The sequence below is a fragment of the Podarcis erhardii genome, assembly GCF_964252035.2.
Source record: "Podarcis erhardii genome assembly, chromosome: 7".
In the NCBI taxonomy this organism is placed as follows: Eukaryota; Metazoa; Chordata; class Lepidosauria; order Squamata; family Lacertidae; genus Podarcis; species Podarcis erhardii.
The window spans coordinates 15,052,917-15,074,518 of record NC_138511.1 but is presented as its reverse complement, the minus strand read 5'-3'; the positions used below and the strand labels follow the sequence as shown (position 1 = coordinate 15,074,518).

Genomic DNA, 21,602 nt, shown 5'->3' with positions numbered 1-21,602 from the left:
TCATGCTTGGATCCTGCAGGGGGTGGTTCCCATTGAAGCATATGGCTGGTCACCCAGAGAAGAGGATGATTAACTAGATGGGCCATTGAACTCTTTCTATAAAATGAACAGACTCTTCCTCTCTGCATTTGCAGCGCCAACTTTCCAACAGTTTTAAAAAAACGGTCTTTTGTAGTCTTTAATGTCCCTTTTAAAATAGCTGCTCTTACCAATTCCCATTGTAGGGAAATCAGTCTGTGATTATGTATAGGGTATTAACACATCGGGGGAGAGAGAAGGAAGGAGTTTGCTTTGCGGCTGAGAGAGGGATAAAATGAGGTTTAAGGATCTCAGTGTGGAGATGGGAAATATTAAGTTAGGTTTGAAAGAAGCGTTCCTTGAATACTCTCTGGGGATTAGGGAATGGAGTGGTGAGCGAGGCAAGAGAATCCGCCTTAATGATGCCAAGATCCATCCCTCATAAAGGGATTCCACGTAGAGGATGGAGCTTTCAGTATCAATGACCTAACAGACTTTCTCTCTCTCTCTCTCTCTCTCTCTCTCAGTCCACCACCTGAAACATCTCCCTTTCCAATCTAATTCCAGCCAAGCTTTTCAAATATTGTGATAAGGGAGAACAAATGGGAAAAGGAAGTTGGAGGGTCTCTCGTGGCCATTTAAAGAAGGAAGGGGATTTTCTTCTTGTCTTGCAAAGTCGAGGGGGGATTGTGTTCTTCCCACCCCAGACTCTTCAGTGCTTGCCTTAGAAGGACAAAATGACTACTAGTCTGATGGCGATATGATTTCTAAGCAGAGGTGGAATGGCAGTCTGTCAGGGAATGTTGAACAGGGATTCCTGCATTGCAGGGAGTTGAGTTAGATGACCCTTAGCATCCCTTTCCAATTCTACAATTCTATGATTATTATTATTATTTTATTATTCTATGGTACCTTCAGAATCAGAGGGCAGCATGCCTCTGAAAACCAGTTGCTGGGGTGCATGAGTGGGGAGAATGATATTGCCCTCATGGGCTTCCCATTGGGTCATCTGGCTGGGCTCTGTGTGGGGAGGATGCTGGACTAGATGGGGTCCCCTTTGGCCTGATCCAGCTGCTTAAATTCAAGCTCTTTTTCCCCTGGGCTCAATGGACCAATGACTTGTGGGCCAGTTGTGAAACCTGCGGTCCCCTAGATGTTGCTGGACTGCAACTCCCATCAACATTGACCATTGGTCACCTTGACTGCGGCCAATGGGAGATAGTCCAACAAAACTGGAGTTTCACAGCTCCATCCAGCTCAGTATTGACCACAATGGCAGAAAGCAGCTCTTCAGGGTCTCCCAGCCCTACCTGAAGATGCCTTTGGAGATGAACCTGGGACCTTCTTCATGCAAAGCAGATGCTCCACCCCTGAGCTACAGCCCATCTCTCAGGAGAAGGCTAACATGTGTGTTGCAAAACTGATACATGGTCCTTCTCCAAAGATGAAGGTGGGTCGTGCCTCACCTGTGTTGCTTGCAGATAGACAACTATGTATTAGACAGTTATGGGCTAGATGAGTGAATAAATGATAATGAGAGGGCTCATGGCTCCAGGTTTCATAAGGAGAATCCTAGAATTGATAGAAGGACCTCTCTTAGAGCAAGAAATGGGAACCTGGGGTTGCCGTGATGTTAGACTCCATCTCCCATCAGCGACAGACAGCTGATGGAAAAGGGGATTTGTTGTGCAACAGCATCCAGAAGGTCTGATATGCCCAACCCCTGAAAGAAGACAGTGTTGTGATGGAGATAGATTGGGGCATGTGATAGTCTAGTTCAGGGATGGGAAAGGTGTGTCCCTCTAGGTGATGCTGGCTCCCATCAGCCCTGGCCAACATATGGCCAGGGGTCAGGGATGATGGTAATTGTAGTCTAGCGATATCTGGAGGACCCCACAGATCCCACATCCCTCCATTAAAGGAAGGCAGAATTGTGATGGTGCTAGCTGGGGGCACTAAAGGCAAGTGATGGTCTAGTTCAGGAATGATGAGCCTGCAGCCCTGCAGTTGTTCCTGGACCACAACTCCCAGCAGCCAACATATGGTCAATGGTGTTGAAGAGAGTTGGAAGTCCAGCAACATCTGGAGGGGCACACACTGGAGGGACCAATGGTCTGACTTAGCATGGCAGCTTCCTATGTTCTTGCTGTGCCTTACGGTAGAGCCATAGCTCAGAGTTTAGCCCCTACTTTCCTTGCAGGGTGTTCCCAAGTTCAGACCCTGGCGGCATCTTCAGGTAGGTCTGGGAGAGACTCCCTGCTTGAAGCCCTGGAGAGCTGCTGCCGGACAGTGTAGCCAGTACTAAGCTAGATGGAGCAATCTCTGACTAAGGCAGCTTCCTAGGGTCCTGTTTAAATAAGCCCTTTATCCAGAGGACTAGAATGTGGTGCTGATAACACCAAGGTTGCAGGTTCGATCCCCATAAGGGACAGCTGCATATTCCAGCATTGTAGCGGGATGGAAGAGATGATCCTCAGGGTCCTTTTCCAACTCTGTGATTCTCAGAACATCTTTAGGGAAAGGACCACAGGTCAGTCACTGAGCATCTTCCTAGCTTGCAGAAGGTCTCAGATTCAATTCCCAGCATCTCCAGGTAGGACCAGATGAGAATGCTTGTCAGAAATGCTGGAAAGCTGCTACCCATTGAGACAGAGGGAGCCACATGGGTCTGATTCTGTCTACAGCATCTTCGTACACTCCTGTCTAGCAGCAATAGCTGGGTCTTGTGCCGCTCGCCTTTCACTCTCTCGCTCTCTCATTCTCCGATACCCACCTGCCCTGGAGACCCAGTGGGCTTTCCCCACCCGATGCCCACCCCCTACGCCCACGTCCCCCTCCAAACCTAAAATAAAGCTATTGATGGCTGAGATTGGTTTGCCTAATTGTGGTTTGCACTCTGAAGCCATCTCCGTTTATCGTAAAGGGTGCACATTTTGCGGCTTGAGCCTCGGCGGCCAGAGGCCCTGAGGGCTAGCTCAGAAATGGAGAGAATTAATTACATTTTAAAAAAAAAAAAAAACCTCCCCTTCTTTTAAAGTGTGTGAGAGAGTGATGAAATCCCAGAGGGGAGGAATGTGTAAGGGCTCTGTAGAAACAGAGTTTGGGGGGTGGGGGCAGACCGTTAGTTCCCGCCACCACCAAAATGGGAAATGGGCTCGGATCTCGCCACAGTCAAGATTGTCGCGAGCTGACCTTGGAACGCAGTGTCCCTTTCTTTTGTGCCCCAGGTTTCTTTGTCCCATGTAGGAATTCACACAGGTGTGTGGGGAACCTTGGGCCTTCAGACGCTGCTGAACTACAACTCCCAGCAGCCCCACAAGCATAGCCCAATGGCCTGGGATGGTGAGAGTTGTAGTCCAGAAACAAGTGGAAAGGCAGAGGTTCTCCACACCTAAATCAGCATCTGTAGCAAAGGCCTCTTCCATGAACCTGTGTGAGGGTGTAGGGACTCCTGCAGCCAGCATGGGACAATGGGAGCTGGAGTCTCAGGAGGTTGGAAGATTCAGGACACATAAAAGTAGATAGACAGACAGATAGACAGACACTCTTAAGAATATTAAGGGGTTGGGGAGGGGAAGGACTAGACCATGTGAAAAATGAACATAATATTTTAGCTGCAGTTCATTCGTTTTCAGCTTTGTATTCTTGTTATTCGCAACATTCCGTTGTCGCACCCATAACCTAGGTTTAAGGTGCCATTCAGCTCCTAGCTTTCATATCTCAGTTTCTTTTCTTTTTTTTCAAATAATATTTATTATTTTCAGTAGGTAAACATAATAAAAAAGAAGAGATTAACAATAATAAAGACAAACAAAAAATAGGAGAAAAAGAGAGAAAAGAAAAAAGATACATACAACATATTGCCACTTAATTATTTAAAATTAAGTACCATCCATCTTAATAAACATAGTATTTGACTTCCTCGAATCTCTTCCATCCAAATTTCTTAGTAATGATATGTAGCAGTTTCCAATATCAGTGTTTCAAAAGACCATATCACAGTCCTAATCATATTACATTCATATCTCAGTTTCTAACACTGCCCAGGTCCTGCTTGCAGGTTTTCCATTAGGGGATCTGGCCAGCTACTCTGGGAGCAGGGTGCTTGATCTGAGAGGTTTTGCTTATGTTTTTATGTTCTTATCATACATGAGTAGCAGGTGGTACCTCCATGCTCAGAAGCAGTCTACCTTGGAATGCTGGGTGCTCTGAGCATCGGGGAATGGGGTGAGCCTTGCCTTCACCCTCTGCAGTTAAGCCTCCCAAAGGAATGTGTGTGGTTCTCCCCATCCGGTTTGCTGCCTCGTCCAGAGCCTCTTTGATCGGAAACTTCACTTTGAGCCGGCGTCTGATTGAACGCCTAGAGGGCATTTTGGAGGGAGCAATTGATAAGAAGCAGGAGAGCTGGGCGGCGGGGACAGGAAGGTTGCCAATCACCCTGATTGACTTGACAGATTTCCTTCCTGATAGTAATATATTTTATTTATATATATAGAAAAAACCCTTTCAGATACGGAGAGGCTATTGATTTCTTGTTAGTGGTGGTAAACGCTCCAAGACATAATAAATTAGGAGAAAGCAAGGTCAATTGCAGGAAAAGCATGATAGAGGGAAATAGTAATAATAATCCTTTCCTCTAGAGTTTGGATCTGCAAGTTTTGGGGTTGTTGTTTTTTTAATAGAATGGGAGGGACGTGGAAGAGCTTCACTAGTTGGAATATCTGTGGTGTAAGGGTCACTAGCTCAGAGTGTCCACACTCAGGGAGCTGCCAGTGTGGTTAGAGTATTGGACTAAGACCTGGGAGAGACCAGAGTTCAAATCCTGGCTCAGAAATAAGAATTGATTATGGGTTGATTCTTGCATTTATCCATTGCTTACTACAGGAAATGTTTCAAAGGAATTCGCAATTATTATTTTTTTTAAAAAAAAACACCACGTAATACAAAAGTTTAAATACATCAGGAAGATAAAAATAACATTATGGTGCTCATTGTTCAACAACAAGAAAAGGACAAATCCTTTATATTATTTATATCCTGCCTTTCCCCCAGACTGGGACTCGAGGCATCTTACACAAGTTAAAACAAGACAGATAAAATACAAAAAAGCTAAAATAGATATATAAAAAATATAATCATTAAGAATCAATTGAACTGTAATAGAATTGAGACAAGATGAAAACACAAACCTATTCAAATACCGATGAAAAAAACATGAAGCCATAAAGCTCACTGGGCGACCTCAGGCCATAGTCACTCATTCTCAGTCCATGGAGCATGAGACTTGTGCCCCACATTGGGAAAAACGCTTCCTGCATTGCAGGGGATTGGATCGAATGACCCTCATGGTCCCTTCCGACTCTACAATTCTAACCTACTCTTCATGGTTGTTGTGAGGATAAACCGGGGCAGAATTAGAACCAGGTGCTCAACTTTGAGCTCCTTGGAGGAGAGAGGGCGGGGGATAAACAGGATAAATAAAAAGAAATAGATATGCTGAATCGAGCCATTGGCCCATCTAGATCAGTCAAGTCTCATCGTCTCTGACCATTGACCATGCTTGTCTGGGGCTGATGAGAACTGTAGCCCAACAACATCTGAAGGCAGAAGTCACCTTCCCCATCTCTGGCCCACACTGACCAGCAGGATGTCACTGGGGTTTCAGAAAGGGACTCTCTCCCAGCCGCAGCTGCCTGACACCCTAGAAAGCCACAGTCAGGGTACTCCAGGGTTTCCCAGACTTGGGTCTCCAGCTGTTGTTGGACTACAACTCCCATCATCCCTTGCTAGCAGGACCAGTGGTCAGGAATGATGGGAATTATAGTCCCAAAATGAGTTTGGGAAACCCTGGCGTACACTCTAGTGAGCTAGTTGGGCTCATAGCTGATTGTGTATAAGGCAGTTCCCTGTTTAAATGAGTCTTTCAGAACCATGAGGACTAGGATCCTACTTAATTTGGGGGGAACGAACCATAGAATGGTGCTGGAGTGCTGAGGTCCCAGGTTCAATCCCCAACATTTCCATGAAGGGTTTGGAGTGTCTCTTGTCTGAAGAAACACCAAGTTGGATGGCAGCTTCCTATATCGTAATGGAAGGGCTCCAACTCAATGGCTGAGCATCCTCTTTGAATGCAGAAGGTCCCAGGTTCAGCCGCCAGCATCTCAAGCTTATATCTGGCAGAAGTTGGGGCAAGGGGAGCCATCGGACCATCGGAGGAATCGCCTCTCCCGAAACAGCAGCGTGTCATTCAGAAAGAATAAAGTCCTCCCAACAGGAGGTTAGCGAGGGATAAAAAGCTTTCTTCCACCTCTTGCCGGGCTCCAAACATTTTCAATTTGGTGCATTAATTGAGGTCAATAAGATTATGCTACATTTTCAGACTCCCCCCCCCTTCCCGCCCTCACTTTTTCTTTATAAAAAAAGGAAAAGCTTTGGAGCGGCGCGGAGGTGACTGCCGGCACTTCGGCGCTTTGCCAAAAAGCAAGGAGGGGAGCAGCTGATGCTTCCTGTGGTCAGAGCATTGCCAGGGAAGCAGAGGGACTGGTCCGAGATTCAGAAAAGAGGTTTGTGTCAGAGTAAGAGGAGGAAGTAGCTTTGGTGGGAATTGCAAGTGTGGCCGGCTTCCCATTGGGGCCTCTGGGTGGCCACTGTGAGAGAGCAGGATGCTGGCCTAAATCTTTGGGCTGATCCAGCAGCCAGGCTTCTGTTATGCTCTTAAGTGTATTGGTAGTAGCAATTAGTCACAAGAAATAGATGGATCCTCCAGGAACAGCCTGCCTCCAAATTCCAATTGCTGGAAGCAACACGAGAGGAGTGTTGCTCTTGTGCTTGCTGGTTTCCCACTGGGGAATCTGTGAGAATAGGAAGCTGGACTAGATGGGACACTGGCATGATCCAAAAGATCTTCTTAGGTTTCTATGAGAGTGCTGTTGGTTTCCCATTGGTGATATCTGGTTGGCCACTGTCAGAACATGTTGCTGGACTAGCTAGGCCTTTGGCCTGAATTAGCAGGGCTATTCTTACAGTCTTCCATTCTTAAGAGTAGATCAGGCCGAACGATAACTAAAATTGGAAGATGATACTGTACTACCAGCTCCATCTGGTATGCAGGCTGAGACCCTACCTCAGGGGTCAGCAAACTTACCGCGCCTTGGGCTGGTGTCTCCAACGCCGATCGTGCAGCGGGCTAGAGGGCAGGGGAGTGTGTGCCCATACGTGTGTGGACACGCTATTTCCGGGTTGGAGGAGCACCAAAAATAGCTTGTGTGTATGTGCACAGGCCTCCTCCGACCTGAATGTGCACCGGAAATAACACTTGCGCATGCGCAAATAATGCTTGCGCATGTGCAAATAATACTTGTGCATGCGCACAAGCTATTTCCGATGATCCTCCGACCCGGAAGTGGGCAGCCGCGCAGCGCAGTGCTGGTAAGAGCGGGCAGCGGCAGCAGGCGGCAGGGGTCGCTGCAAGCCGGATAAATGAGTCCCTCGGGACTTATCCGGCTAGCCGGCCTTAGTTTGGGGACCCCTGCCCTACGCCTCTACACACTGTCTCACCAGAGTGGTACATGCTCTGGTTATCTCCCGCTTGGATAGCTGCAATGCGCTCTATGTGAGGCTAGCTTTGAAGGTGACCTGGAAACTACAACAAATCCAGAATGTGGCACAATGTAGACTGGTAACGGGGAGCCGCGGCAACCATATACCGGCAACACCAGTCCTAAAGCATCTACGCTGGCTCCCAGTATGTTTGCAAGCACAATTCAAAGTGTCAGTGCTGACTTTTAAAGCCCTAAACGGCCTCGGCCCAGTATACCTGAAGGAGCGTCTCCACCTCCATCGTTCAGCCCAGACACTGAGGTCCAGCTCCGAGGGCCTTCTGGTGGTTCCCTCCCTGCAAGAAGTGACGTTAACAGGGAACTAGGCAGAGGGACTTCTCAACAGTGACGCCCACCCTGTGGAACACCCTCCTATCAGATGTCAAGGAGATAAAGAACTACACAACTTTTAGAAGACATCTGAAGGCAGCCCTGTATTGTGAAGTTTTTAATGTTTGGTGTTTTATGTTTAGACAGGCCGTTGGCCCGATCCAATCACAACAATACAAACACTACACATGGGCTAATAGTTAGTAGAGAATATACTGTATAATAGAATAGTGATCATAGAAGTTTTAATGTGTGACATTTTAATGTATTTTTAATATTTGTTGGAAGCTGCCCAGAGTGGCTGGGGAGACCCAGCCAGATAGGCGGGGTACAAATAATAAATTTTCTTCTTCTTCTTCTTCTTCTTCTTCTTCTTCTTCTTCTTCTTCTTCTTCTTCTTCTTCTTCTTTTATTATATATTCTCTAGTAATGATTAGCCTGTGTGTTCTGTTTGTATTGTTGTGATTGGTTCTTATTGCAACACAGGGGTTTGTTTTTGGTTCATTGGCTTGATCCTGCAAAACTCTTCTGCGGTTCTTGAGTTTAAAAACTAATGAGATGAGCGCCATTGTTCTCGAATCCTGCTTACCTTCTTTCCCTAGGCATGTGGTTGGCTATTGGTACAGAAGAGGACACTGAACCAGATGGACCTCTGGCCTGATCCAAATTCTGGCGTTCTTGCATTCTGTTCCTCCCAAGCACTCAGTTCTCTTGAAACATCTGGCTTGCTTTTGCTTTCTCTCTCCATGCATCGTATGCCTGGTGCCGTTGTTCCCCATTGACTTGGGTCTCATCTTGCAACCCCACACAGGTTATGAGCATCTTGAGCAACCCCAGCGGGGTCCCCCCACAGCCCCAGGCTGACTTCTCCATCTCGCCCCTCCACGGCAGTTTGGACACCGCCAACTCCATCTCGGCCAGCTGCAGTCAGAGGAGTGACTCCATCAAGTCTGTTGACAGCCTCCCCACCTCGCAGTCCTACTGCCCCCCGACCTACACCACCACTGGCTATAGTGTGGACCCGGTGGCCAGCTACCAGTATGGACAGTACGGGCAAAGTAAGTATCTGCTACCGGAGGGTTAAGACCCTGCCTGTTGGTGGGATGGGGTAAGATTGTTGCAGAAACTCATGCAGGAAGGCAACAGGTAACCTCCTCTGCATCTCTGGAGGTGGGTGGGAAGTTGTGGTTCCTGCACTGCAGGGGGTTGGACTAGATGACCCTTGGAGTCCCTTCCAACTCTACAATTCTATGATTCTAAGCAGGGACCCACACAGAGGACCACATCAGGATAAATTTTACAGAGAACTGTGTAGACATTTGCTAAATTAATGGATGCCAGTCAAAGTTGGCATTCTTCGCTCCATGGACCAACATAAATGCAATGCATAAATAAGTACATTATTATTATTATTATTATTATTATTATTATTATTAATTCAATTGATATACAGTGGTACCTCGAGTTAAGAACTTAATTCGTTCTGGAGGTCTGTTCTTAACCTGAAACTGTTCTTAACCTGAGGTACCACTTTAGCTAATGGGGCCTCCTGCTGCTGCCGCACGATTTCTGTTCTCATCCTGAAGCAAAGTTCTTAACTCGAGGTACTATTTCTGGGTTAGCGGAGTCTGTAACCTGAAGTTTCTGTAACCCGCAGGTCTCAGGGCAGTTATATATATGGGTTGCGTCCAGTGCTAGACCTACTCAGTGTAGACCCCATTAAGTTGAATGCAATGACTAACTTTGGCTCATTTATTTCAGTGGGTCTACAGTGTGTTAAACCTCTTTAGCTTTTCTCAATGTTGCCCAGGCCATTTTGGGACTCCCAAAAGGGGGTCTGGGAGCAAGTGGCGAGGTCCCTGGGGCAAGGGCTTTTGGTCATCTCCATGGAGGTGGGAGGGTCAGCTCACCTCTTGGTCCACCGGGGTCACACACAACGCCCCCCCCTCCATCCCGAGAGGCTCTCAGCCAGACAGTTCACCTGCTACCCTTCGAAGCCAGGGATAAGTTTGTGACCCATTGAAACTCTTGAAGTGGGGGGAGGCTCTCCTCCCTCTCCTCCCCTTTTCGCCCAGGGCTCATTGCAGAGTGACCTCCCTCCCCAAGTGGCCGTGACAACCGCCCCCCCCCCTTTGCCCTTGCTCCATGTAATGTGTTTCGACTTCTACGGCCAAATGAGAACCTTCTGTAAACTGCAGAGAGAGGGGCATGAATGGCTGTTGACTTCCCCATCCCCCTTGTTCCCTGCTCTTTCCCTCTTGCAGGAAGGTGGGGTGGGGGGAACGGCGCTTGATCTGCGACCCCGTGACCTTCCTCTCGCTTCTGGATGCAAAGGCCAGCCACACGTGCTATTGATAAAAATCTTAAACAAATTCCGATACCATGTATTTCCAATAAAGATGCCCCCGGGCCAGGTGTTAGTCACACCCCATGTGTGTGTGAGGGCGGGGGGGGGGGGAGCAGGAGCAATGTGAAAAATAAGGAAATGCAAGGGCAGAGAGGGTGCAGTGGGAGGGGGGATGAAGGGGGAGGGGGAGGAGTGCATTTCCTCTTAATTCCCCTTTTTTCCCACCCCAAAAAAAACCTTACTGATAAATGATCAAGGCATCCTTTTTGTCTTTCCTAGAATTCAGGGGCAATTACGATGCAGCTTGCTGATTTTCCATACCCTCAAACATTTCTCTGATGAAAATAGGGACATAAATATATTATTATTATTATTATTATTAATATTAATATTAATAATAATAACAACAACAATACCTCACCCATATGACTGGGTTGCCCCAGCCACTCTGGGCAGCTTCCAGCATATATAAAAACATAATAAAACATTAACATTTTTTAAAACCTCTAAACAGTGGTACCTCAGGTTAAGAATTAAATTCGTTCCAGAGGTCCATTCTTAACCTGAAACTGTTCTTAACCTGAAGCACCACTTTAGCTAATGGGGCTTCCTGTTGCTGCTGCACAATTTCTGTTCTCACCCTGAAGCAAAGTTCTTAACCCAAGGTACTATTTCTGGGTTAGCGGAGTCTGTAACCTGAAGCATCTGCAACCTGAAGCATATGTAACCCGAGGTACCACTGTACAGGACTGCCTTCAGATGTCTTTTAAAGGTTGTATAGTTAAGTATCTCCTTGGCTTGGCGGTTGCATAACTCCGTACCCTCCAACATTTCTCTGATGAAAATAGGGACATCGTAAAGAAAAGAGGGACATTCTTAGATCAAATCAGAAACCGGGATGGTTTCTGTAAATCCAGGACTGTCCCTGGCAAATAGGGACATTTGGAGGGTCTGATTTTCTAGAGTGTATTGGACAGGGGCGTAGACAGTATGGTGCAGTTCTGAATTACCAAATAGACGGAGCAGGGCCCTGTGACAACAGATCAAAATAATATTGATTTGATCTGGTAAGAAAATTGCAGTGAAGCTTTCATAGTTCAATGTTATCACCCTGGAACGTGTGCATGAGATTTTGACAGCTATGGGGCCCCCACAGGGTTTAATCCGGCACTGATGTGATGGCCTCCATCCCTGGCAGGTATCAAGATCCCTGAGCAGGAATGATGATGGGAGTTGGAGTCCAGTAACATCTGCAGAAGCACAAGTTCCCTGCATTAAGAGGCGTGATTCGGGTACCTAGGGGCAGTGATGGCAAGCGATAGCCTAGTTCAGAGATGGGGAAACTGTGACCCTCTAGTTGCTTTAAGACTCTGACTCCCAACAGTCCCAGCCAGCATTGCCAGTGGTCAGGGATTATAGGAGTTGCAGTCGAACAACATTTGGGAGGCCACAAGTTCCCAATCCCTTCATTAAAAGTCAAGAGTTATGATGGAGGTAGCTGGGACTAGTAATGGCAAATAATGGTCTGGTTCAGGGATGGGGAAGCTATGGACTTCTGGGTGAGGCTGGGCTCCAGCTACCATCAGCATGACCAACACTGAGGGTTGTTGGTGGAAGTTGGCCCAGTGACATCTTAGAGGGTCACAAGTTGGTTGGTTGAAAGGATGCAGCCAGAAATCTGTGTATCATCCAGAGACATAGCGGGTATCATCTTCTAAGAGTGGATTCTTCAGACAGCATGGGAGATCTAAGGCTCCACTCACAGGCGGGACAGTGATGCAGGAAGGTGGGGAGACTCAGACTCATGCAGAGATGCAACAGGCACCTCGTCAGTATGCTGTTTTGGGCTCCCAGGAACTTCCAATTTCTACATTTCGCATGGCAATCCCCCTCCCTCAGGGGGGGAAAACATCTCACGACATCTGCCTTGGCACAGAGCTTGGACATTACCAACACAGGCAAAGGTATTCCGCTACTGACTATTAAATTTTTGCTGTTCTGCAACCTCTTGCCTTGGCAGGAGCCTCAAGAGAGGGGGAATTCTCAGAAGGGAGAGGGCAAGGGGTGTGGAAATGCTTACCTTCCCCCCCAAGCCCAACCACCTTTTCCCTTTAATAAAGCCACTGCTGTTCTGATTGCTAAGTGACGCCTAGAACAGGCCAACCAAATGCCTGACCACGCTTTGGAATGCATTAATCCCCAAGGAGAATGAATTTCCCCAGTCGATCCTGTTTGGCCTCTGTTTTCTACTAGAGTCCCCAAATCTAAGCTTCCCCTCACCCCCCCCCAAAAAAACCCACAGAAGGAGAACCACCTGTTGAATATATATATACACACACACACACACACAGACACACACACACAGAGAGAGAGAGAGAGAGAGAGCGCGCGCGCGCTAGCTCACTGGGGCATAATTTAGAGGCCCGACAGAGCCCCAAGACCCAATTTTCTTTGCCCGGTGTAAAGGTAAAGGTAAAGGGACCCCTGACCATTAGGTCCAGTCATGACCGACTCTGGGGTTGTGGCGCTCATCTTGCTTTATTGGCCGAGGGAGCCGGCGTACAGTTTCCGGGTCATGTGGCCAGCATGACTAAGCTGCTTCTGGCAAACCAGAGCAGCGCACGGAAATGCCATTTACCTTCCCGCCGGAGCGGTACCTATTTATCTACTTGCACTTTGACGTGCTTTCGAATTGCTAGGTTGGCAGGAGCAGGGACCGAGCAACGGGAGCTCACCCCGTCGCAGGGATTCGAACCGCCGACCTTCCGATCGGCAAGTCCTAGGCTCTGTGGATTAGACCACAGCGCCACCCGCATCCCTGTGTAGTCCCAGGTGTAGAACCCCACAATTAGTAGAGTCACAGAACTGTAAAGTTGGGAGGGAGCCCAACCCGCTGCAATGCAGGAATCACAGTTCAAGAATCCCTGAAGGAGAGACCGCTGATTCAGGCCAATGCCATTTCTAGTCCGTTATCCTGTCCTCACAGTGACCAACCTGATCCCTGTGAGAATCCAATACGCAGGGCACAGGCACAAGGAGAACCTGTGGCTTTCACAGAACTGGTATTCAGAAGCATCTATGGATCAGGCCAAAGGGAGTTCCATCTACCCCCCACATCCTGTTTCCCCAGCGGCCAACCAGATGCCCCGAGGGAAATTCCACAAGCAGGACCCCCCAGCACAGGAGCACTGTCTCCGCCCCCCCCCCAGCAGTTTCCAGCAACCGGTAATGGGTAGCGTTCCTGCCGCCAATGTTACGGGTCCGTCCGGGCCTCTCGTGGGGAAGCCAAGCTGAGATCTCGTGGAGACAAGCAGTGAGAAACTCGCCTGCTCCATCCCAGATGGTGTCGGCGGAGGTGTGCGAGGGGCAGGGTGGGGGGAGATGGGGGGGGCGGAGAAAGAGGTGAATGGAGGAAAGCCAGAACAGAGCGGTCCCGGCCATTCCCAGAGGCCGAGGCTGCGCTAATGAAACCGCTGATGGAACGCAGAAGCGTGAAAGGATTCCTAATGGATGTGACAAGTCTAATAAGAATTTTCGCCTGGAAGGGACCCCCCTTTGGGGCAAGATGCTGACAGGATGCTGATGGCTGAAATTTGTTTACCCGTTGGCACCAATGGTGCCTTCCTTGCCAGCCTTGTATTAATCTAATTTGTGACATTAGAATGAGGGGGGTGGGCACAGAGTTTGACTGAAGCACTGCTAATTGGGAGTGTCAGTTACTTACTCATATATATATATATATATATATATATATATATATATATATATACTTTCACTTGCCAGTCTTCAGAGAATGGTGGATTTTGGGTCTTCCAGCCAAGCCAAAAGCACGTCACACAATTCCGTTTACAGCCAAAAAATGTATTGAACGTTTATTTTTATCCTTCTCCCACAAACTAACTCGAGGTCTCAGGACGGGCTGGTGACGTGGCACCCAAATTTTCAAGCGCAGGATGAGGGCACAGGATTCCGCATGCTGGGCGGATTCTGGCTTTCTTTCTTTTTTTCAAAAAAAAATCAACCAAGTTTCTAGGTCTCTATATTAATAGAGTCCATGTGTTTTGACTTTCGAAAGCAAGATGATTTAACAATGGAAAAAACGACACTTTGGGGCAGCCAAGGGAGGCTTATAAGTGTGTGGATGGATGCCAAGTGAAAAATCAGATGCCATGGCGTTTTTAAACGTGTTTGTGGGAGGTGGGGTTATTGGTTTGAGTTTGTTTTTTCCCTGTTATGTATTTGTATTCTCATTTTGTATTTTTCTGTCGTGAACTACTGTCGGATCTTCGGATGAAGGGCAGTGTACAAATTTTAATAATAATAATAATAATAATAATAATAATAATAATAATAATAATAATAATAGGATTTCAGAAGTTGTGGGGTATGGTGTTGAGGACTAGCTGCTTACTTTAAAAAAAAAAAGTCAAGAATTTCTATCCCACTTTTCCAATACATAGGCATTACTCAGGGTGGCTTCCAATAGCTAAGAACACAATATTATAATAAAATACAGTGGTACCTCAGGTTAAGTACTTAATTCGTTCCGGAGGTCCGTTCTTAACCTGAAACTGTTCTTAACCTGAAGCACCACTTTAGCTAATGGGGCCTCCTGCTGCTGCCGCACGATTTCTGTTCTCATCCTGAAGCAAAGTTCTTAACCCGAGGTACTATTTCTGGGTTAGCGGAGTCTGTGACCTGAAGCATCTGTAACCTGAAGCATATGTAACCTGAGGTACCACTGTAATGCAAAATGCATCATAGAGAGGCATGGCAGATGAATACCATGTTTTAAAAACTGCAGCTGCCAAGCCCCACGGTGTGTGATGAGACAAACATGGGCTGACTGGGCTCTCCCATCTTTAACTAGAGTGTGTCTTTGTAGAACTGTAAACGCTTCTTCTATAGCATTATTCGCACTTTACCTCTTCCTCTCTTATTTACTCCTCCTCTTCCTTTCCCCAGCCGCAGTTGACTATCTGACCAAGAACGTGAGCCTGTCCACACAGCGTAGAATGAAGCTTGGGGAACATTCGGCTGTGCTGGGTCTCCTACCCGTTGAAACAGGCCAAGCTTACTGATGGATGCAGCCACACGACATCGCCTACATTGATAGTCGACCACCAATGAGACACAAATGAAAAATGGAAGAAAAAAAATCCCACTTCTGCCACCAGCCTTCCAAGGACCCAGCTCTGTCAACGCCCTTCTACTTCTGGGACCTTAAGCATCGAACCTTCCAAATCTTGCCTGCACCTGAAGGGCAAAGAGAACTGAGGAAGGAAGGGAGAATTTTCCACTAATCCAAATTCTTACTGTGCAGACCTGTTAAGAAAGCGCTCGCCTATGGTGACTTTGACCCCTTCAAAGGCCAGAGACAATGAGTGTGATCCAATGTTTATTTTCCCCCTGATGTTCAAGCCCTCCTAGCCAACGCTGTAAACAACCAACAGTTATGGACCTTCCATTTATGTGGCCTCTGGGCTTAAGTCACTGTGGAACCTGTTTTCTTCGTAAATATATAGATAGATAGGTAGATTCTTTTCGTCTGTCTGCCCCCCAGCCCCATTTAGTTATTGTACATGATCGGCATTGCCTGTGAAGGAAGAATCCTGGTGATTGTTAAGTGTTGATCTTGGGACCAAATGGGAAAATATTTGGACCAAAAATGGAGAAGGTATAGCAAAAGGGGGTGAGGTTACAGTACATCTCAATTCAGTGTGTTGGGGAGAGGGAGATTTGATGTATATTGTAACTTTTTTTTTCCAGTTTGGGGACCACTAATTCTGCAGGAAGTTGAGACAGAATCTGAGGAAGCTGGAGGTTAGATGCAGGATGAATACCACGCAACTTTGTTCACCTATGGCGTTTTAAAATTGCCACATTCTGGCAATCAAGGGAGCCAAGTATATTAACAAAGACAAGGGACCCCTTGTTGTCTAGGCTGTCAAAAATCCCACACACCCTGAACACTGGCTTCAAAGTTGCATTGGGTCCTGTTGGATGAATCTATTCATCTACAAGTCCACCACATGGTGACAAGGAAGATAGGGGGAAACTTCATTTTCTTCCCCCTTCTGGTTGATTTTGACTGCTATACAGTCAGCGGCACCCAGCTTGCAAATGGAAGTCTTCTGTGGGAGGTGCTTCTATTAAAACTAGGTATTTAAAAGATTCAGGAACTGGCCCATACGACACTAATTTGCAGAATGTTTCCATATGCAAATTTCCATAGTTGCTGATGCAGTTCAGAAGCCTAGCAAGGTCTGTATGGACCCACATTCTTTACCTCTAGTGCAGATGCAAATTTGGGCTGGATTTCAGAGTGGGGGGCAGGAATCAATGTCTGTCAGGGCTCACTGTGAGCTGTGGGGTACCAGCAGGGTTTTCTGGGCCCACAAATGGATTGGGACCTTTGACCTCCCCCACAACCTGTTGACAAGGTCTGCTGCCTATGTACACATTGAAACTAAAAGAAGTGCCTCTGGGCATGTGAAGATGGCAGAATTTCACGGGCAATGTACTCTGTAGTGCCCCCAGTTGCCTTGTTACAAAGTGGGTGGGGGCAGGGAGCAGGTCATCTGGGTCATCTCCTAACAACACCCCTGGAGGAACTTATTCCAGCGGTGACCTCGTATATTCCAGTTTGATAGAAAAAGAGGAGATGAGAAAGTTCAAGGACAGGAGACAAGGACAGTCGAAACAATTGACTGGCAGTGGTAGCCAACAATCCGTATTAGGGTGGATGGTTTTCAGTGGTAGAGCAGATTCAAGACCCAATTGCATCTCCAGATAGGGTTGGAAGAAACCCCCTACATGAAACCTTGGAAAGCCACTGCCAGTCAGTGTCAGCAATACTGAGCTGGATGGACCAATGGTCTAAGGCAGCTTCCTATTTTGCATACCAAAATTGGGAGCATTCCATTGCATTGGTGCTAGCCTTTCATCTCGGGAAATGTCTGTGGCTCAATGGCAGATCAGCTTGCTTTGCACGCCAAGGTCACTGGTTCACTCTGTAGCATTTTGAGTTCAAAGCATATCAGATAGCAAGGCTAGACTCTCCTGATGTTCAGAATACCTCATGGGTGTTGCAAGGTCTGTCGCACTTCATTGTGTGTGTCCATGAAGTCCCCACTCCCCTAAAACTCCCTTAAATCCAACAGCATTCACCAGTGGGCTTGTGATGGGTTTTTAATCAGTTCTGAAAATTGTTGCGTTCCAAAATTAGGAGAACCATGAGTGCAATGTCAGACAGGCAAACCTTCAAGCCAGGAAGTGGAAGAATAATGAAAATGCAAGGTGGGGAATCAGGAAGAGCTGGTAGTTTTAAGTTCAGAAAAGTCATTCCATCTCTCAAATTCCTTTCAGCCTCATTTAAAGCCACGAGTGACCAGTTTCCTTTTCTACTGCTTTCACCTTGACAAACCATCTACTCTGGATGGTTTTAAGAGTTTCCAAGATACGGAATTTACCTCTAGCTCCAACCACAGTCCTGGCCCATCTACCAAAATTTCTTATCTCAAGAGTTCACAACTCGAAGGCGAATTTGCTCATATCACAGAAACAGTGCCGGATTTACGTATAAGCTAAACAAAGCTATAGCTTAGGGCCCCACTCTCTTGGGAGGCCCCAAAAAAATTTAAAGGAAAAAAATTACTTTGATAAAAAACAAATTTTGTTATGTGCAAATGGCTTTAGATACTTATTAAGTCCATAAATATAGCATATATTCAACACAAAAAAGAGCAACAATTTGTTGTTGACAAATGGACAGCTGGACATATAAAGGACCCCATTATCTTCAGTAGCTTAGGGCCTCATCAAACCTAAATCTGGCCCTGCACAGAAACCATGTTTTGATCTCGGATTGTTCTTGCATATATATATTTTGGGTGGCGGGAGGGGTAGCTCAAGGGCAGCATTGAGTTCTCCCAATTCCATATACATATGTAAAATGCATAGCAACTCTACTTCAATCAAAAGTCACCAATGCCACATAAACAGGAAGTAGCACCCCTGGAAAACACTGCTTCCTGTTTTCCACTCACCCCCAATTTCCACATCGGTTTTTGCAATTGTACATATAAAATAAAGCAGCACACACACACACCAGACTGTGACTTATCCCCAGCCATTATTCTTGCAGATCCTTGGATCTCCGAGTCCATCTGGGATGCTGGATGCTATGGAATGATCCTAGTGAATAGTAATCTTATTTGCCACTTCCCTTTGCCACAGAAGTGCACAGCCATCTAAGCCGCTGCTGTAAATATAGAGCTTAGAAGAGTATGTTGAAGAGGAGAAGCTCCTCAGCTCTTGGAAGGGGGTACTTACGTACCTTAAGTGGAAACTCGGTCACGTGGTGTTTGTTTATAGAAATTTGGCATTTCTCTTTCTTCTCTCTCTCTATATTACTAAACACACAGTGAGTGCTGTGGTAGTTTTTAAAAATACACATATATAAATATAAATAAATATATATATATATACATATATATATAAAGGCTTGGGAGGCAGAACAGTGTAGGACCTTTTGCGTATTGTATGTTTTCAAAATACATTCCAGTAACGTTTGGGGTTTGGGGTGAGTTTTGCTTTAGGGGGTGGGGAGGAAGGGAAAGTTGCTTCTATCTTCTTTTTCGTGAAAGGAAATTTAAATTCATTGGTGGAAGAAGAAAAAAAATACGTTGGGGGTTGGTTTTAATTGATTTATTAGATGAGCAGCAAAAATTCTGGGGAGAGGAAACTAGCGAAGGGCAGGTGGAAGGCAACACCCAAAAAGAAACGCAAAAAGATACTGAAGGGGAGGAAGCAAAGGGTCTCTTTTACTATACTGACAGGCTGAGTTGCACTCAATTATTTTTATTTTACTTCCCCCACCTTTAAGCAACCTTCCTCCCCAGCCATCCTGCAAACAGATTTTGTAACCCCTTTGCTTTTGAATGTTAAGTGATGTGCATCGTGGAAAGGGCAACATTCTTTGGGACACACAAGCCCCAAACCTCCTGCCCTTCGATGTGAAGAACTATTCCCTTTGGATTCCAGCTATGGCATTGGCCAACTGGAACATGCGCAGTTAGTGTACTACCATGGAGATTTAAGTCTGAAATGCAGACATCTCCTGATTCAGTTATTTTTGTCCCATAGGGACTGTACCAAAACCCAGTTTTCCTATTTAAGCATCCCATTTCACGAACATCAGGGAAACAGCTTTTGCTTTCGGTGACTTTTTCGACACTTAGCTGCAAACTGGCAAGTTTCGGTGCTCTTTCTCCCTGTTGATTTGTTGTTGATGATCTCATGTTATATAATACGTTGACATGCCTCGGATGTTTGTAAGCAAAGGAGTTTGTAAGCGAGGTTGCACCGTGGACCACGGCAAACCAGGTTGGGCATCAGTGTGGGCAAGTGAGGGCAAAGGACAGTGAGGGCAAAGGAGGAGGAGGAGGAGGCAGACAGCCAGGAGAGCTTTCAAAGCAAATCCTTGACAGCTGGAAATATTTGAAGCCCTGCAGTGAGGTCGCGAAGTGATATACTTCCTCTGCCCCTCAGTGTTCTCCCCAAAGCTGCTCTTGAGAACCAGTCCAACTGCACTGACACATTCCATGTTTCGCTGATCATTCCGGTGGGGGATTTTCCAAGCTTGGGTGGCCTTGCCCAGATTCCATATGTGCCCCCCATGCACAATCAATGCTCCTGAATGCATAGACTTTCCTGTTCATTGCCATGGGGAGTTCCAATGTCCATTTGATGCAGAACACCCTGGGATTTGCTGAAATGTATGGGGAAAGTTCTCTCATTGGAGAGAATTTGTCACCAGAACTTCTCAGCCTAGCCTGCAAAGCAAAGGGCTGGATACTGATTATTTGGGGGGGGGGAGAAAACAAAAAAAACTGGAATAAATCACCTCCTCCCCACACGTTCTTTACCAAGTATCATTCTAACATCATCTTTGCATATTCTTTATTTTCTGCTCACCTTCCCCCACCCCCAAACCCAGCCAAATGCTCCTGCACCCCTGGGGGAAAATATATATAGATATCTGACCACTCAGAGATTTTGTGTATTTAATGTTTCTAACTTGTCACCCGCCCCACCCCCTAACCAACTCCACATACCCCGCAAAACCTGGACAAATATTATCTGTAGAACATACCTTATTCCTAGTAATTGCAGATATGTTGCTTCTGTGTTCGAGTCATAGCTAATTTTTGCTCCATATGTACATGTGCGTGTGTGAGTCAGTGTGGGCGAGATGGTGAGTGTGTGTGTGTGTGTGAGAGAGAGAGAGAGAGAGAGAGGGAGAGAGGGAGTGCGTGTGTATATATATATATAAATATAATCACCTCATAATTTATTCAGCTATATGGAGTAGTAGAGTAGAGAAACAGAACTGGTACTTGCTTTAACTACCTGCTGCCTGTAGGTGTCTCTCTTCTGTAACTCAGGCGTAACGGTTATACATTAAAAAAAAGAAAGAAAATGAATTCAATGTGGCTTGGGGTGTCTTCTTTTCCCCCTCCATTTGATTCCACTCACCGGGCAATCTTTCACATCATGGGTAGGGAAGTTCAAACCTGCAAGGCAAGTGTGGCCCTCCAGACCTTTTCAATCTGGCCCTTGGACCTCTCCCCAGCCCATGCCCCCTTACCCAACCCTGCCGTGTGCTCCCTACTTTGCCCAGCTGGAATGTGTCCCTGAACTGTGGGTTGCATCCAGCTATGTCCCACTTAAGAACCTGAGAAGAGCCAGTGGCCCATTGAATCCAGCATGCTGTTCTCACAATGGCCAAACAGATGGAAAGCCCACAATCAGGATCACAGCAGAAGAGCACTCTCGCCTCCTGTGGCCTCCAGGAACTGGTGTTCAGAAGCATTGCAGCCTTTGACCAGGAAGGCGGAGTATAGTCATCATGACTAGTAGCCATTGATAGCCCTCTTCATGAATTTGTCCAACCCTCTTCTGAAGCCCTCCAAGTTGGCCATCTCTGCCTCCTGTAGGAGCTCCTTGGTTTGACTGCCTGAAGAAGTCCTCCCTTTTGTTTGCCCTGAATTCTCAAACATTCGGCTCCATTGGGTGTCTGTGAATCCTAGTGTTGAGAAAGGAAGAAAACTTTTCTCTGTCCACTTTTCCCATGCCGTGTATAATTTTATGAACTTCTATCACATCGTCTCTTGCTCAGTTTGTCTCTAAACTAGGGAATATGTTGGGGCCTGTCAGGAGAAGCTGTGGATTCACATGTGCATCAGCCCCAAACCAGGACTCCTCAGCAACAGAGTTCTCTCTAAGGAGGAGAAGGGTCCATGTCT

General features: G+C 46.6%; 1 protein-coding gene across 6 annotated transcripts in view; it reads left to right on the top strand.

Annotated features, from left to right (window-relative positions):
• The window catches only part of PAX7 (paired box 7), a 266,012-nt gene that overhangs the window by 156,280 nt on the left and 88,130 nt on the right, over nt 1-21,602 (top strand). For 5 of the 6 annotated variants that reach the window (XM_081870996.1, XM_081870997.1, XM_081870995.1 and 2 more), the window contains 2 exons: nt 8,758-9,004; nt 15,259-20,764. In XM_081870996.1, the coding sequence (XP_081727122.1) occupies nt 8,758-9,004; nt 15,259-15,374 (363 nt within the window). In that variant the 3' untranslated portion in view covers nt 15,375-20,764. Of the gene's footprint in view, nt 1-8,757; nt 9,005-15,258; nt 20,765-21,602 lie in introns of those variants that run through there. The other variant, XR_014158747.1, reaches the window with a different exon arrangement.